Raw genomic sequence first — 16,069 nt, forward strand, 5'->3', positions numbered from 1 at the left:
CCTCATTCTTCTAACAGTATAAAATATGACGAATAAAGAAAGCTCATCATTAAATTATCTCTTATCTAGAGTTTCTGTCCCCATGTAGTTATCAACTCCTGGGTAAGATAGCCTAGGAAAGCAAAATTTTAAAAAACACATGAAGAAGTTTTTTTGAATCTCAAAATGATTTGAAGGCAAGAAACAGTGTTTGAGAGAAAATTGGGGAACCTTACTTGCATAAGAAAAGGTGATATTCCTGTTCAGAGTTGAATGCCATTTTGGAGCCAGTCAAGCCAGGCTGAGGAAGCACATTCTAAGCAGAAGCAATAAAAATTGTGTGCAAAGAGCCAGGCTTGTTCTAGAAATTAAACAAGCCCCACTGTGAATGTGGAAGAGTGAATGAAGGGATGAGAAGCAGGATAGGTGAATGGAAACTAGGTTACAGAGGCCTATGAGTACAGATGGGCATATGCATGTAAGAACACTACTCATGGCAGGGAAAGAACCACCTGGATGTATCAGAAGGAACAAGTTCTTAACACTCACAAAGGGAAAAAAAAAAAGAAAGCCTGGTATTCCCAGCTAGAATGGAAAACTGTTTAATACATGAGTATTCAGAGTAGTTTTCAATCCTGAAATGTGGGGAAAAACTTAACATGGTCTAAACATTACTTGGGTTCCACCTAAAAAGCTTAAAAGCAAGACTCAGAAGGATAAAATTATTTTTAAGTAATTTAATTGCATCCCAGAACAAAGTTCAAGAATATGTACAGAAATACTAAAATATTTAGCACCAGAAAAGGAAAATCTACAGTGACTGTCATCCAATAAAAAAATTACCAGGTATATCAAGAAGCAGGAATATAGAACCACAATGAAGGGGAAAAAAAACCTAATTAAAACTGACCCAGAAATAGAAAAATTAAAGCATTAGTGGACAACAAAACTAAAGTAGATATTATAATTATATTTCATATTTTCAAGAAGCTACAGGAGGGATTGGACACGTAAAGGAAGGTATTTTTAAAAAAGCAAATCAACGTTTTAGAGATTAAAACTAAAATAGCTGAGATTAAAAGTACATTGGATAGAATTAACAGTAGATTAGACATTGCAGAAAAGAATTAGTTAACTGAACAAAAAGCAATATACATTATTCAAAATAAACACACAAAGAAAAGAAAAAAAACTTTAAAAAGATATGAATATCAAGAGAATGGGAAGTCAAGTCATAGATGGGGAGAAAAAATTTGTAAAAGACAAATCAGATAAAGGATTGGTATGAAAATATACAAAGAACACTTACTGCTTACCACTAAAAAAAGAGGACAACCTGATTAAAAGTGGACAAAAAATCTAAACTGACACCTCAGTAAAGAAGATATAAAATATCAAATAGGCATATGAAAAGATGCTCAACACCTTATGTGTTTGGAGAACTGCAAATTAAAACAACAATGAGAAACCACTATGCAGCTATGAAGAGGACAAAAATTCAGAACACTGACAACACCAAATGCTGGTGAGGATGCAGAGCAATAGGAACTCTCATGATTGCTGTAGGGAATGCAAAATGGTACAGACTCTTTGGAAGACACTTTGGCAGTTTAATAAAAGAGTAAATATACATTTACCATAAAATGCAGCAATCAAGCTCTTTGGTATATACCCCAAAGAGCTGAAAATTTACGTCCATACAAAAGCCTGCACATGAATGATTGTGGCAGCTTTATTCATAATTGCCAAAAATTAGAGGCAACCAAGGTGCCCTTCCATAGATGGATAGATTAAAAACAAACAAACAAACAAAAACCTGTTCCACATTCATACAATGGAATATTATTCAGCAATAAAAGGAAATAAACTACCCATGAAAAGACATGGAGGAACTTAAATGCATATTACTAGGTGAAATAAACCAATCTGAAAGGGCTACGTACTGTATAATTCTTAACTATATGATATTTTAGAAGGCAAAGCTATGGAGACCATAAAAAGATCAGTGGTTGTTGGGGGTTTGGGAGGAGGAAGGGAAGAGTAGGTTGAATAGGTGGAACACAGGGGATTCTTAGGTCAGTAAAAGTATTCTGTGTGATATTACAGTGGTGAATACATGTTGTATTAGTCAGAATTCTCCAAAGAAGCAGAACCTATAGAATACATGCATGTGTTTGTAACAGGGAATTAGCTCTTATGATAATGGAAGCTGAGAAATCGCACAGTCTGCCATCTGTAAGCTGGAGACCCCAGAAAGCTAGTGATATAATTCAATCCTAGTCCAATGGCCTGAGAACCAGGGGAGGTGGTGATATAAATTCCAGTCTGAGGTCAGGAGAAGATGAAATATCTCACCTCACACCATGAGGCAGGAAAAAGGGGCAAATTCTTCCTTCCCCCAGCTCTTGTTCTATTCAAGCCCTCAACAGACTGGATGATGTCCACCCACACTGGGGGGGGGGGCAATCAACTTTACTGAGTCCACCAATTTCAATGCTAATTTCACCTGGAAATTCCCTCACAAAATATACCCAGAAATAATTTTTAATCTGGGTCCCCCATAGCCAGTTAAGTTGACACATGAAACTAATCATCACAAGTCGACCCTGTGTCAACATGACACCCATATGCATCTCCTCAAATCTTACTTAATCCCCAAATAAGACAATAACAAGGTCTTAATTCCACTTAATATGATACAACAATTCTGAGTCCAATCAAAATACACTAACCCTATCCCCAGAAGAGGAGGTAAATCCTTGTGATATAACTTAAAGTACTATAATGTAAAATTAAGAGTACTTCCATATTATGATATAAAATCAATACAACTCATGTTACATAATAAGGGAATATGAGAGAGAAAAAACAAATACACACTTAACACAAATATATTCATAGCAAAAAAAAATGGTGTACTCATGACAATTACAGTCCTCGTTTCTGTACGTGGTCAGTTATAGCTGGTCTTTGTAACTACTTTCTTATACCCATTCTGTATTCTTTCTATCTTCAGCAAGCACCTCAGCAGATCGTGGTTCTTCCCTGGTGGGTGACCAAATCCTTCCTTCTTGAATAGTCTGGGTCATTAGTAGCCCTGCCTAGACTGGGTTGTTGTAGTTTTCCACTGAGCTTAATCAAAGGACGTGGTAATACTAAGGGATGCCTTAAGCGATCTACTATATCCAGATACACTTTTCCTTACTTCCGTGTGGAAGAGTAGTCCGCAAGTAGTATCCTTGTATCAACAAACACTTTACTTTCCTTCTTTGTCTGTTGATTCAGAGGCATGAGGAGCCCAAGGTAGCTGGGTGTTAGTCTTAACTCCCAGTTCTTTGGAATCATTGCTGTGTCTCCTGGTAGAAGCATTTTCCCCTTTGGAACTCAGACCAGCAGAGCATAAGGTCACAGGAACAAAAAGCAAAAATTTGATAGTGGGTCACTAGGGATAATACTGAAGAGTTGAAAATAACTATTCTCATTTTTGTCCCTTAAAATTCCTGGACCCGAGAATCCTGGCTATGGAAGAAAGAGGACCATATATTGGACTCCAATTCAGAGCATATACAACCCTCTGGAGAACCTTGCCCTGGGACAAGCAGAGGTATTGTCACATAGCCAGCCCTGTAACTGAGTCTTCAGAAGGCCATTCCACCATTCTATCAAGCCTGCTGCTTCAGGTAAGACTAGTGAATTCCAAGGGCCCATTGCCTCACTTCATCTGCTGTGAAATGTATTCCTTGATCTTGAGCAACGCTTGCAGAATCCCATGACAATGATAAGTCATTCTGTAAGATCATGGATGGTAGTTACGCAGAAGTGACGTATGCAGGAAAGGCAAATCTGTACCCAGAGCAAATGTCTATTCCAATAAGAACAAAATCCTGCCCCTTGCACAATGAAAGCTGTCCAGTGTCATCAGTCTGCCACTGACTAGCTGGCTGATCACCCGGGGAATAACACCATATTGAGGGCCCACTGTTGGTCTCTGCTGCTGGTTGATTCTTTTTGATTGGGAATTCAGTAGTGGCTGTAGCCAGGTCAGCCTTGATGAGTGGAAGTCGATATTGCTGAGCGCATGCGTAACCTGCGTCCCTGTCACCATGGCCACTTTGTTGATGAGCCCATTGGGCAATGACAGGGGTGGCTGGGGAAAGAGGCTGACTGGTCTCCAGAGAACAGGTCATCCTATCTACTTGATAATTAAAATCCTCCTCTGCTGAGATCACCCTTTGATGATGAGCATTCACATGAGACACAAATATCTTCATGTTTTTCAACTATTCAGAGAAATCTGTTCACATACCTCTTCCCCAGTTTTCTTTATGACCAACTTTCCAGTCATGCTTTTTTCAATTCCTGACCACCCAGCGTGTCTGACCATTTCTCCTTCCAAGTGTTTCTCCCTCAGCCAGGTGCATGGCCTCAAGTTCTGCCCACTGGGAGGATTTCTCTTCACCACTGTCCTTCAGAGATGTCTCAGAGAGGGGCTGAGGGCAGTAGCTATCCACTTTTGGGTAGTGCCTGCATATTGTGCAGAACCATTTGTAAACCAGGCCTGCCTGAGTCTCCCTCCGTCAATTAATAGTAGGGAAGTCCCCTTGACGTCATAGGTGCAGGCTGGGAGAGAAAAGGTAGTGTAGCAGAAGTGAGGACTGTGGGCCTTTGAGCTACTTCTGCATGGAACTTACTTGTGCCTTCAAGACCTGCTCTGGCCTGATCACATATATACCATATCCATTTGACGATGGAGTGCTGCAGTGCATGTCCTCTGTTATGGCTTGGTGGTTAAGATACCACTTAGTTCATGATGGGCAGCTCAGGTCACATGGTAACTTGATGGCCCAAGGTTAAGTGTTCAGTCTCTACAAAGTTCAGTAGCAGACCTCTTGTTTCTCAAAAGGAGACTAATTACCAAAATGATGGAAGGGCCTTGCTCCACAGTTCTTAAGGCCTGTGCTTTGATTCACCTATGAGGGCCTTCAAAAGGCTCCAGACAGCATCCTTATTTGCCACAGACATGTCAACACCATTGTGTCTTCTGGATATTATGGCCCAAGTGGCAAAGCAGCTTGCACTGCAGCCTGGACTTGTTACACAGCCTTCTCTTGTTCTGGGTTCCATCCTAAACTAGCAGCTTTTGGAGTCACTTCATTAAAAAGTCTGGAGTAGCACATCCAGATGAGGAATATGTTGCCTCCAAAACCCAAAGAAATCACTAGGAGCTGTGCCTGTGCTTTGGTTGTAGGAGGTGTCAGAGACGACAACTTATCCTTCACCTTAGAAGGGATATCTTGACATGGCTCATACCACTGGGCCCCTAGAAATCTCACTGATGTAGGAGGCCATGGCATTTTGTCTTATCTATTGTCTGTCCTCTGACACATAAATACCTTACCAACAAATCTAGAGTAGTTGCTACTGCTTGTTCACTAGATCCAACCAGCATAGTGTCAGCAATGTAATAGACCAGTGTGATATCTTATGGAAGGGAGAGTCAGGTGTATTTTCTAGCAAACTAAATAATGGCATCAGGCTGGAAAGTTGATATACTCATGAGGTAGGACAGTGAAGGTGTATTACTGGCCTTGCCAGCTGAAAGCAATCTGCTTCTGGTGGGCCTAATGGACAGGGATGGATAAAAAGGCATTTTCCAGACCAAATCCATATACTTACATACCATTTACCAGGGTGAGTGTTAACTTTCTCAAGCAATGAAACCACATCTGCAACAACAGCTACAATTGGAGTCACCACCTGGTTAAGATTATGATAATCTACTGTCATTCTCAAGATCCATCTCTCTTCTGCACAGGCCAGATAGGATGTTGTAGGAATCACCACCCCTGCCTCCTTCAAGTCCTTGATGCTGGCCGTAAACTCTGCAGTCCCTCCATGAATGTGGTATTAAATTTTATTTATTGTTTTCCTAGGTAGAGGCAGTTCTCCTGGCTTTTACTTCGTCTTTCCCATCATAATAACCCTCCCTCCACAGGTCAGGGAACAAATGTGGAGAATCTGCCAGCTGCTAAATATGTCTATACCAAGTATACATTCCAGAACTGGAGAAATAACCACATGATTGGTTTGGAGAACCATTGGGCCCATGGTGAGACAGAACTGAGCGAAAACTCCATTAGTCGCTTGACTTCCAGAACCTCTACTCTGACTTTTGGGCCCCTGCAATGTTTTAGGTCTCTTGGAATTAGTATAATTTCAAAGCCAGAGTCCGTTGTTCCCCAAAAGGTCTAATAATTTCCTTTTCCCCAATGCACAGTTACTCTGGTAAAATGCCAAACATCATTCTGGGGAAGGCTGGGGCAAGAATTGACAGTATAAACTTTCAGAGTGCACTGGGGTCCTTCCTCAATGGGGCCCAGCCTCTCCTTCATTCCAGGGGTTCAGGATCCATAAACTGGCTCATGTCTAGGAATGTATTGAAGGGATGTGATTCTCTGTTTTTATGATTTAGGTTCGACTTTTATTCACTTGACCTAGAACTTTTCTGCTTATACAGAGAAGTACAAATTTAGTAGGCTTCCTATCTATTTCACTTCTAGGAACACCATGAGCAATTAATCAACACCATAAGTCAGCATGAGTCAGACTATTCTGATTGCTGCTTTGACTCTGCTGTACATTAAGGTAACCATGTCCACTTTGCCTTCAGTGGTTGAATATTGTCACTTGGCCCCTACCACCTCAGGATTCAATTACCCTCTTTCCATTTAGCTTTCCCAATGCAGTGACTGCATTTCCCACTGTGAGGTCTGATCTACAGAGAAAGCAACCATAGAGTATTCAAGGTGTCAACTGAAAAAAAATGCACAACTTAAAAGTTGAAAATTATGTTGCATTTGGAACATAACTGAGGACTTAAGCCTGGGATACAGCCTCTCAGATAGCTCTGGGGACAGTTCCAAAGAGAAACAGGATATATAGGAGTTTTGCAAAAAAAACCCAAGTAATCAAACATCAAAACTTTCCTGCTAATTAAAGGAAAACCAGACATCTCAAGTTAACGATTTTAACACTCTTCTATGTATGGGAAGATGTAAGAATCTGGGCTTAATAAAATTATTCCTTTGATATGCACCTAAACTATCTAGGGCCAGTATCCTGTTCTTCTACATCTTAAATCCCCTCAGGGTGCACTATCAGGGGTGGCTGCAGTGGCTGGTGGCTTGGTGGCTGCAAGATCCTTTGTTTACTGGTATGGCAGGTGACATTCTTTGTCCACAAAGGATATTGGGGATCCTCTCATAGATTTATTCCTCACAGTATTGATGGAAGGTAAAACTTCTGGAACCCCCCAGTCAGGTGAGCAGGTTTTAAGTGGCAAATCTACTCTAACATTCCTCTATCCCTAAGCCTCTGAAGTTCTTCTCTAGCTTAAACTGAGGCAAGTCCAGCATTTCCAGGGTACTCATGGGGGGCCACCTTTTGGCCTATGTTTCAGCCAACCAACCAACAAAACTGCTAGAGCCCCTTCTAATTCCTCAAGCTGCAACAGTAAATGCAGAAGCCCTATTTAGTGAGCCCATACATTCAGCCTCATTCAACCTTATAAGGAATTCCTTCTTCCATTTTCCCACCCCTTTAGTACTTATTCCCACACATTTCCCAAGATTTTGTCTGTGTAACTTAGAAAATGGAAGTCATTATTTTGGAATGTAATGCACTTCCTCATGAGTCACAGATTGTATCCCACCTTTAGGGACCTGCTGAGCTTGAGTCTAGTTAAAGGTCCAGAAGTAAGGTGGGGTGGTAGGGGTGGGTCCTGAGGAGACTAATAATTATGTTACATGACAATTGCGTCAGGGGAGGCTATGACCCTTTCCTCAGGCAATGCAGGGTTAATCCCCTCAGGAGATGGAAAGGCTGATACCCTGTATGTAGAGAGGCCGCTTCCACTGGGGTTGAGGAAGCCATCTCTGCTGGGGCCGGGGAGGCCAATACCACTGGTAATAAAAGATTCATCACAGTTTAGGGGCTCAATATCCCCAGCTTCATCAGGATCTTCCCACGGGTCCCCATCCCGACTTATAAGATCCAGTTCTTTCCCAATCAATGCCCTCACATTGATTCAACAGTAGATGCCCTTCAAAACTGGGAGTTCAACTTGCATTGTAATTCAACCAGTCGCACGATGAGGTTCTGTGCTTGATTTCCAGCCCTGTAGCTACAGGAGACAGTGGTCTCCTTCAGGGCACATGGTCATTTATGTGGCACTTGAGCTGGGAGTTCAAATCACCAAGTTCATCCTTTTCTTTCAGTGACATAAGAAGCAACAGAACAACATAATTATATACACTGGTTTTCCAAAAATGTTCAAAAGTATCATATACGTTCATCCCAGAGAAATTAAATTTTATGTCCATGCAAATATCTCTACATGATTGTTTCTAGCAGCTTTGTTTGTAATAGTCCCAAACTAGAAACAATAAAAATGTTCTAGAATAAGTGAATGGTTAAACAAACCGTGGTACATTAATACTATGAAACACTACTTAACAGTAAAAAGGATTAACTACTGATACATGCAAGTACTTGGATGGATCTCAAAAAACATGCTGGGTGAAAAAAGCCAACATTTGAGGTTGGTGTTTGAAGGTCACATATTATATGAATACATTTATATAGCATTCTCAAGATGACAAAGAAGGAGACAGATAAGTGGTTGCCAAGTTTTAGGGATGGTGCATGGGGGCCAGGGTGGGAGGAAGGTAAATGTGACTATATATCGGGGTAACAGGAGGGAGATCTTTGTGGTGATGGAACAGTTATGTATCTTGATCTTGGTGGTGGCAACACATGTGATAATATGGCACACATATACCTTGTAGCAATGTCAATTTCCCAGCTTTGATAGTATCCTATTGTTACATAAAATGTAACCAATTAGGAAAACCGGATGAAGATTACTTGGGGCTTTACTGTCCTATTTTTGCAACTTCCTGTCAGTTTATAATTATTTCAGAAGAAATCATTAAAAAAAGTAATGTGTTCAAATAAGAAAAAGTCTATATAGAAGTGTTTTTTTGAGGGTGCTAAACTCTTCAAGACAACTTCAACTTTCAGGCAGTCATTTTATCATTTGTAACATAATAAGAGAAGCAAAAATTGTTTTAGGGACTATATCTTGGGGAAAATTTAATGTAATTTTTGACACACTGTATTAGAAACATTCGTTTCTGCTGAATAATGTTTGCTAAATTTTGAGATAGGTTAACCACAGGTAGATAAGTCTAGTAACCAATGAATAACATGAACAGAAAGGCAGTCTCTTAAGATACGTGATATCATGCTCTATGGAATTTTTCATTAATTTAGACAATTTTGTAGAGCTCCGATGTCAAGGTAAGTGACAAGTCCAAAGCTGCTGAAACCTAATGAGAATTACAAGAGGCTGCATGGTAAATTGTGGCAAACCGATTCCAGCGGTCCCCAACTTTTTTGGCACCAGGGACCAGTTTCGTGGAAGACAGTTTTTTCCACGGAAGCAGGGGGGATGGTTTAGGCAGTAATGTGAGCTACAGTGGCGGGCGTGATTCAGGTGGTGATGCAAGCAGTGTGGAGCAACAGATGAAGCTTCTCTCTCTCTCTCTCACCCCCACTGTTCACCTCCTGCTGTGCCCCCTGGTTCCTAACAGGCCTCGCACAGTGGGTTGGGGACCCCTGGATTAAGCGATGAAAATAAAGAGTTACAGAGCTGGTATAGAATTTAAAGACTTCACAGTGACATATTGTTTGAGAGACTCTGAAGTGATTTCGTGGTGTTTCCAAGTTTGCTGGGGACTGGGGACCAGGCCCAACCCAGACTATTTGGCCCCTGTACCGTGATCTTCCGTGAGAGCCAAGTTCTGTTGCTTTCCTGCACACTCCCCGCTCTTTCCTCACAAGTTGTCTTTGTAGCACTGTGCAGCTTTAGCCAGATTTCAGGGCACAGAAAGCCTGCCTTGAACTGAGAGCATCTCTCCCACACATGCGCTTGAGGGCAGCCTGGGCTCTGCTCAGCTCTGAAGAGTCAGTCTTCCATGAACCCTATTACAGTTAAGGAGCTTCTCTGTAGCTTAAAATACTTGAGAAAGAGGAAAGAAAACTATTGTAGAAAGTATCTAATTGGAGCTATCCCAATCATATTTTTCATCAATGACTTTTGTGAATCCAGGCTTTTATAAGTGCAATGATTCTGACACATTTTTAGGGAGAAAAGAGAGTGTTCTTTCCTACTTTAGTTATACTCTTTCAGTCACTGTAGTTTCATATTATTGAATGTACAAGACCAAAAACATCCACATATTCATATTCGCATTTGGAAAGATGTGCTTTAAAAATTTCTTAAATGCATTCTCACTATCAAAGTCACAAGAATACCTTCTGCAATAGGGAGGAAAAGGTGACTTATTTCTCTGTAAAATCAAATATGATACAGACCAAGTGGTAGGCATTCAATGAACGTGGCCCCTGAGACCATGTGTGGTGGTGATAAAGCCCTGGGATAGGAGTGCTGGCCAGGTCCTTGGTCTCTGGGTGAGTTCTCTTCATCTGTTCCATTAGAGGACTGGTCCAGAGTCCTTTCAGCTTACGCATTCAATGATTCTGTCCCACTAGTTCTTAGGCAAAATAAAACAGAACAAAACAAAACAAAATCAATAAAAACCACTTAAAAAGTAAATGAGAAAACTCTGCCTGACCTAATGTGAAGGAGTCACTTACTGTTCCCTATTTTGAATGGTATCCTTGTAATACCTGTAAGTGGTTATCTATCTGGGTATTAAAATGTTTTCATAAGGACTTGCTGTACAGCACAGGGAAAACACTCAATATTTTGTAATAACCTATATGGGAAAAAATCTGCAAAAGAATATGTATATGTATATGTGCATATATATATATATATATATATATGTATGTATAACTGAATCACTTTGCTGTACACCTAAAACTAACACAACATTGTAAATCAACTATACTTCAATAAAATAAATAAATAAATTTTAAAAATTGTGTTTTCATGAGTAGATGCTCCATGAGCGAGCTGCTGGCAGGGGAAAATGCAGTGTGCTGCATCCGTGTGCTTTTTCTGTGCCAAGTATTATTTGAGGAAGGAAAAAAAACCTGCAACAATTCTGCTTTTGCAACATGACTTGAATCACCAGAATGTCTAGAATTCCTGTGTTCTCAAGGTGCTATCTTTCAGTTAGCATGGAATTAAGGAGATGAGGGGAATGGAAGTCTAAAATTCAATCCTTAACTGTGAAATGCTTATTAATGGAGGTACATAAAGCTTAATATATTGGAAAGTGTGTGGACTCGGTCATTTAGTACAAAATATTTAGGGCTTACTATGTGACAGGCACCGTGTGACTTGCGGTGGATGTGTAAGGCTTGGATGGTGTTCCCAGGAAGCTCAATATTTAGTGTGGCATCTTCACTCTAGTTCTGCCAATAATTAACCATGTGAGCACTTTGGAGGCTGTTTCATTGGCACTAAAAAGGAAAATGAGAGCACAGGGCCTGAGTCTCTCAGGGGTCCCTGTTTGCTTCTATGAACCTGCTGAGAGTAAGGAATGTATTCATGTGTCAGTTGGAGGATAAACTGTTACGTTCTCTTCTTCTTTTGATGTATGTACATATGTATGTATGTGTTTATTATTTATTGATTTAACTGAAGCTTAGGATTCTTTTTTTAATTTGGTTCTTCAATTATACTCTAAATAGAGTTTGTTTACAATAGGCTGTTCCTTGACAGCTTTCTTCTGGGAAGACATGAAAATACAACAATTAGGTGTATCAACTCATTCAGAATGACAATGAATGAAGGGAGCAGATTCCCCTTCTTGGTGCCTCTGGCAGCCAGTGTGAGGGCCTGAACCTTGGGCTCAGCCATAGGGATCCTGCAACCCAAGACTGAGAGTCGTGAAACAAGTGGGGAAAAGATTAAGAAGCAGTCGGATTTTATTGTTGTGATTGCAGTTGTGGAGTTCTTGGGGGAGGGGGGCACCACAGCAGGCAGGAGCAATGGCCTGTCCAGCTATATGGATGGGTCCAGGGCAGCTGAGCTAGAGCTCTTCAGTGGCAGAAGCAGTACCCTGGGTCACATCTTTCTTTTTTCTTTTTTTTTTGATTGGTATCATTTATTTTTGTTAATTAATTTTTATTGGAGTATAATTGATTTACAACATTGTGTTACTTTCTGCTGTACAGCAAAGTGAATCAGTCATACATATACATGTATTCACTCTTTTTTAGATTCTATTCCCATATAGGTCATTACAGAGTATTGAGTAGAGTTCCCTGTGCTATACTGTAAGTTCTTATTGGTTATCTATTTTATATATAGTAGTGTGTATATATACATCTTGACCATTTCTGTGACACATTGTTTTATAGGACCTGACTATTCTTCTGAACTAGTGACCACTTCCACTTTCACTTGTGAACCATTTAATGACCTGCTTACAAACCCTTTTCTTCCTGTCACTAAGTTGCAACTCTGATTACTTAGAGATGGTCTGACCCATAGGAGGGATGCGTCCACCAGCTGGCACAACAGTGGCTCCACTGAATTAAAGCTGATGCTGCCCCTGGCATCCTGGGCTCTGCTGATCACTAGGCAAGCTGGGAAAAAAGTGTTATGAGATGGGTGGGAGAAATCCTTTCTGATGATCAAAGGGATCTTGTGTCCTGCCTCCCTTCATCTATAGCTTATGAAAATTCAAGAGGCAACAACACCACATTGGCTGGGCTGTGAAGGTCTCAGTTCCTTCAGAAATGAAGGTCTGGATCATGTCACCAAGTGAAGACACCAATGAGCCTGGTGCTGGCTGAGAACAAGGTGACCATGGAGCAGAGAGTGGCTGAGGGACGTCACAGTATCACGAATGATGCAGAAGCACATGCCTACACATGTTTCCTTCCATGCTCCATAACTCATTTTCCTCCCCCATCCCTTTCCCTTGTCAGACCATTCTATATAGACCACTATAGTGATGGTTACATTCACCATTACTCTGTGGGTTTCTGATGATGTAGATGTGCCTGTGACCGTCTTAGAGGAGGATTAGACAACATCCAGAGACCCTAGGATTGGGGCTGGATGCAGAGACTTGAGGTTTTCTGCCTTTGGTGAGTGGGTGGTACCCTTCCTTATCTGAAAGAGAATTGTGTTCAGCAAGACTTACAATTTCTGGAATTTGAAGTGTGTATGTTACTGACCAGGGTTCTTGGCCTCCTTTATCAACAGAAATTGATCAGAGACCAGACAAGAAATTCAGGCAAAGCTTTATTGGGACCCCTGCTGCAGCAGGGGGAGCGAGAACAAGCAACAGGTTCCCTTGCTTGCTTCCTGGGGGTGGGGGTGGGGGCAGCTGGTTCCTTATATGGGGGGGAGGTAGTGGTGTGTCCCGGGGTTGGGCCGGAGGGGTGACTTAGGTGGTCTGCCCACCCCTTTGGTGGTGCTGAGTGCAGGGGGCATGCACAGAACCCAGCCTTTGCTCCCGACCCCCGTTTTTGCTTCTAGCTCTTCAGAAGTGGCAGTTGGGCTTTTTTGGTCTTTCTGTATCTTTTGTCCAGAATTTGCCCCAACTGTGCATGCACGCAGTTATTTTTAGTCCCTTATAGTTTCTTTGCATTTTGTTGCTCTAAGAGACATTTGTCCAGGTGCAAGCACTGCAGCACTGCAGCAAAGGCTCCCAGGTCCCAGCCTGTTTCATGTACATGAATAGATGTAAATCTGGGAAACTGTGCTTGTTATTTTTCGACTGTCCAGCACCCACCCGCCCCTGACTCTGCGGAATTAACCCAGATGTGATTTCCTATTGAGAGGCAGCGTGTTTCCTGCTACTGTGGAAACCACTTCACCTGCAGATGAGAGTGGGGCTGTGACCTGCACTCTGTGTTAAGCAGGTTGTTGTTCTTTTCTTCCACCCTTTTTCTTCTCCTTCTTCTTCTTCTTCTTCTTCTTCTTATTATTATTTTGGGATAAGAACACAACATAAGATCTATCCCCTTAGCAAATTTTTAAGAGCACGTACAGTGTTACTAACCAGAGGCACTATTCTGTACAGAAGATCTCTAGGACTTATTCATCTTGCATAACTGGAACTTTGTTCCCTTTAACTAACACCTTCTCTTTTCCCCCTCCCCTCAGCCCCTGCCAACCACCATTCTACTCTGTGCTTCTGTGATTTGACGATTTTAGATTCCTCACGTAAGTGGTATCATGTAGTATTTGCCCTTCTGTGTCTGACTTATTTCACTTAGCATAATTTTTCCACATTCATTCATGTTGTCACAAATGGCAGGATTTCCTTCTTTTTTAACACTGAATAATAGTCCATTATATATATCTCACATATCTTTTATCCATTCGTCTGTTGATGGACATTTAGGTTGCTTCCACATCTTGGCTATTGTGAATAATATTGTTGCAGTGAATGTAGGAGTGCAGAAATCTTAATGAGATCCTGATTTCAATTCCATTAACTATATACCCAGAAGTAGGGGAGGTTCCTCAAAAAAAACTAAAAATAAGAGGATTGTTAGCTCTTGGTTGGTCCTGAACAGGCAAAAATAAAGGGGGCAGCAGGGTCCAGCCAAAAGGCAAATATGGTCCTGCCCCCTCACCCACTCCCACCCTTGATCCAGGGGTATTTGGTTTCTACTTATTTCCCAAGCCCAGTCCTTCAGCCTCTTATTGATTCTGTGAGCCCATAAGATGCTTTAATAAATTCTCCGTTTCTTAAGAAAAATTGTCCAATAATGTTGCTCCCAACAAAGAATTATGCTACTCCTTACTGTCAAAAGGAATTTTAGCATTTATAATTCAGAGTTTACTGAATTGCAGTATAGTGCAGGCCTTGTAGTTTCATTACGAAGGAAATCCTGGTTTACTCCATTAAAAATCTGTGACCTAAAATAGAAGTTGAGTCAGATTTTTATTGACTCAAACAACAACGAAGAGTTCTGTTCTTGTGGAGTTTTGATAAATGCCTTAAGAAACTTAAGGATATCAAAGTGATTTAGAGAATTTCAATAACCTTCCCAAAACATGTTCATACATGCTATCCTTATTCTAAATTGAGAAATGTGTAATGCAGTTGTATTATTTTGTGTGTTGATATTAATAACACATAGAGGTTTTTCTTTACTTTCTGATCATGAAACTCCACCCCTAGGGAATTCTGGCCTTTCCATGAAAACAAAATTCTCCATAAAAAGCTGTGGGGTGGGACCCTGGGATCCCACTCCAGCAGATGCCTTTATTTGATTTGATTACTTGTGTTGTTCTTCATCCCATTAGTTCCTTGCAATAAAAATTTCAAATGTTGCTTGTGAGACTGAAATGCCAATTAGTTGAATCAGATGAGAATCTGGGTCGATGATGATGAGTCCTTATACCCTTCCCACCTCCTAGGGTGTGAAATAGGCAGTTATGCCACATGGTATTTCCATATAAACTCTATCAAAACATAAGCTTATAAGTAATGACAAAAACTGAGACAATGACTTACCTCTATAAAATATATTTTGAGATAGAAAGATATATGTGTAAGTCCAGCTGTAAATTCAGGCTCAATTCTGAAAGATGATTATTATTCAGACCCTGAAAGAGTTTTTTGTTTTAATTTATTTTCTTGAAGTATAGTTGACTTTACAATGTTGTGTTAATTTCTGCTATACAGCACAGTAATCCAGTTATGTATATATATATATACACACATATATATGTGTGTATATATATATATATACACACACACATATATATGCGTATATGTATATATATATACACACACACATATATATATATATATATACACATATATATATATATATATATATATATATATATATATGCATTCTTTCTCATATTCTTTTCCATTACAGTTTATCACAGGATACTGAATATAGTTCCCTGTGCTATATGGTAGCACTTTGTTGTTTATCCATCCTATATGTACTAGTTTGCATCTGCTAATCCCAAACTCCCAGTACTTCCCCCCACCCCCCCACATGGCAACCACAAGTCTGTTCTCTACAGACCTTGAAAGTGTTTTGAATATTTTGGATTAGATAAACAGGAAAA

General features: G+C 40.5%; 1 protein-coding gene and 1 long non-coding RNA gene across 3 annotated transcripts in view; one reads left to right on the top strand and one right to left on the bottom strand.

Moving 5' to 3' along the window:
• Positions 1-1,974: 1,974 nt before the first annotated feature.
• The window catches only part of LOC309665100 (contactin-associated protein-like 3), a 235,150-nt gene continuing 221,055 nt past the window's right edge, over positions 1,975-16,069 (top strand). For both annotated transcript variants that reach the window (XM_082471237.1, XM_082471238.1), the window contains exon 1: positions 1,975-3,659. In XM_082471237.1, coding sequence (XP_082327363.1) covers positions 3,501-3,659 — 159 coding nt within the window. In that variant the 5' untranslated portion in view covers positions 1,975-3,500. The remainder of the gene's footprint in view (positions 3,660-16,069) is intronic.
• On the bottom strand, positions 10,368-15,933 carry LOC309665159. The gene is made up of 2 exons (XR_014266250.1): positions 15,498-15,933; positions 10,368-10,595 (listed from the first exon to the last, which is right to left on the bottom strand). It is a non-coding gene; the product is annotated as an uncharacterized lncRNA (long non-coding RNA).

The sequence above is a fragment of the Balaenoptera physalus genome (genome assembly GCF_965194825.1).
Source record: "Balaenoptera physalus genome assembly, chromosome: 7".
NCBI classification, from domain to species: domain Eukaryota; kingdom Metazoa; phylum Chordata; class Mammalia; order Artiodactyla; family Balaenopteridae; genus Balaenoptera; species Balaenoptera physalus.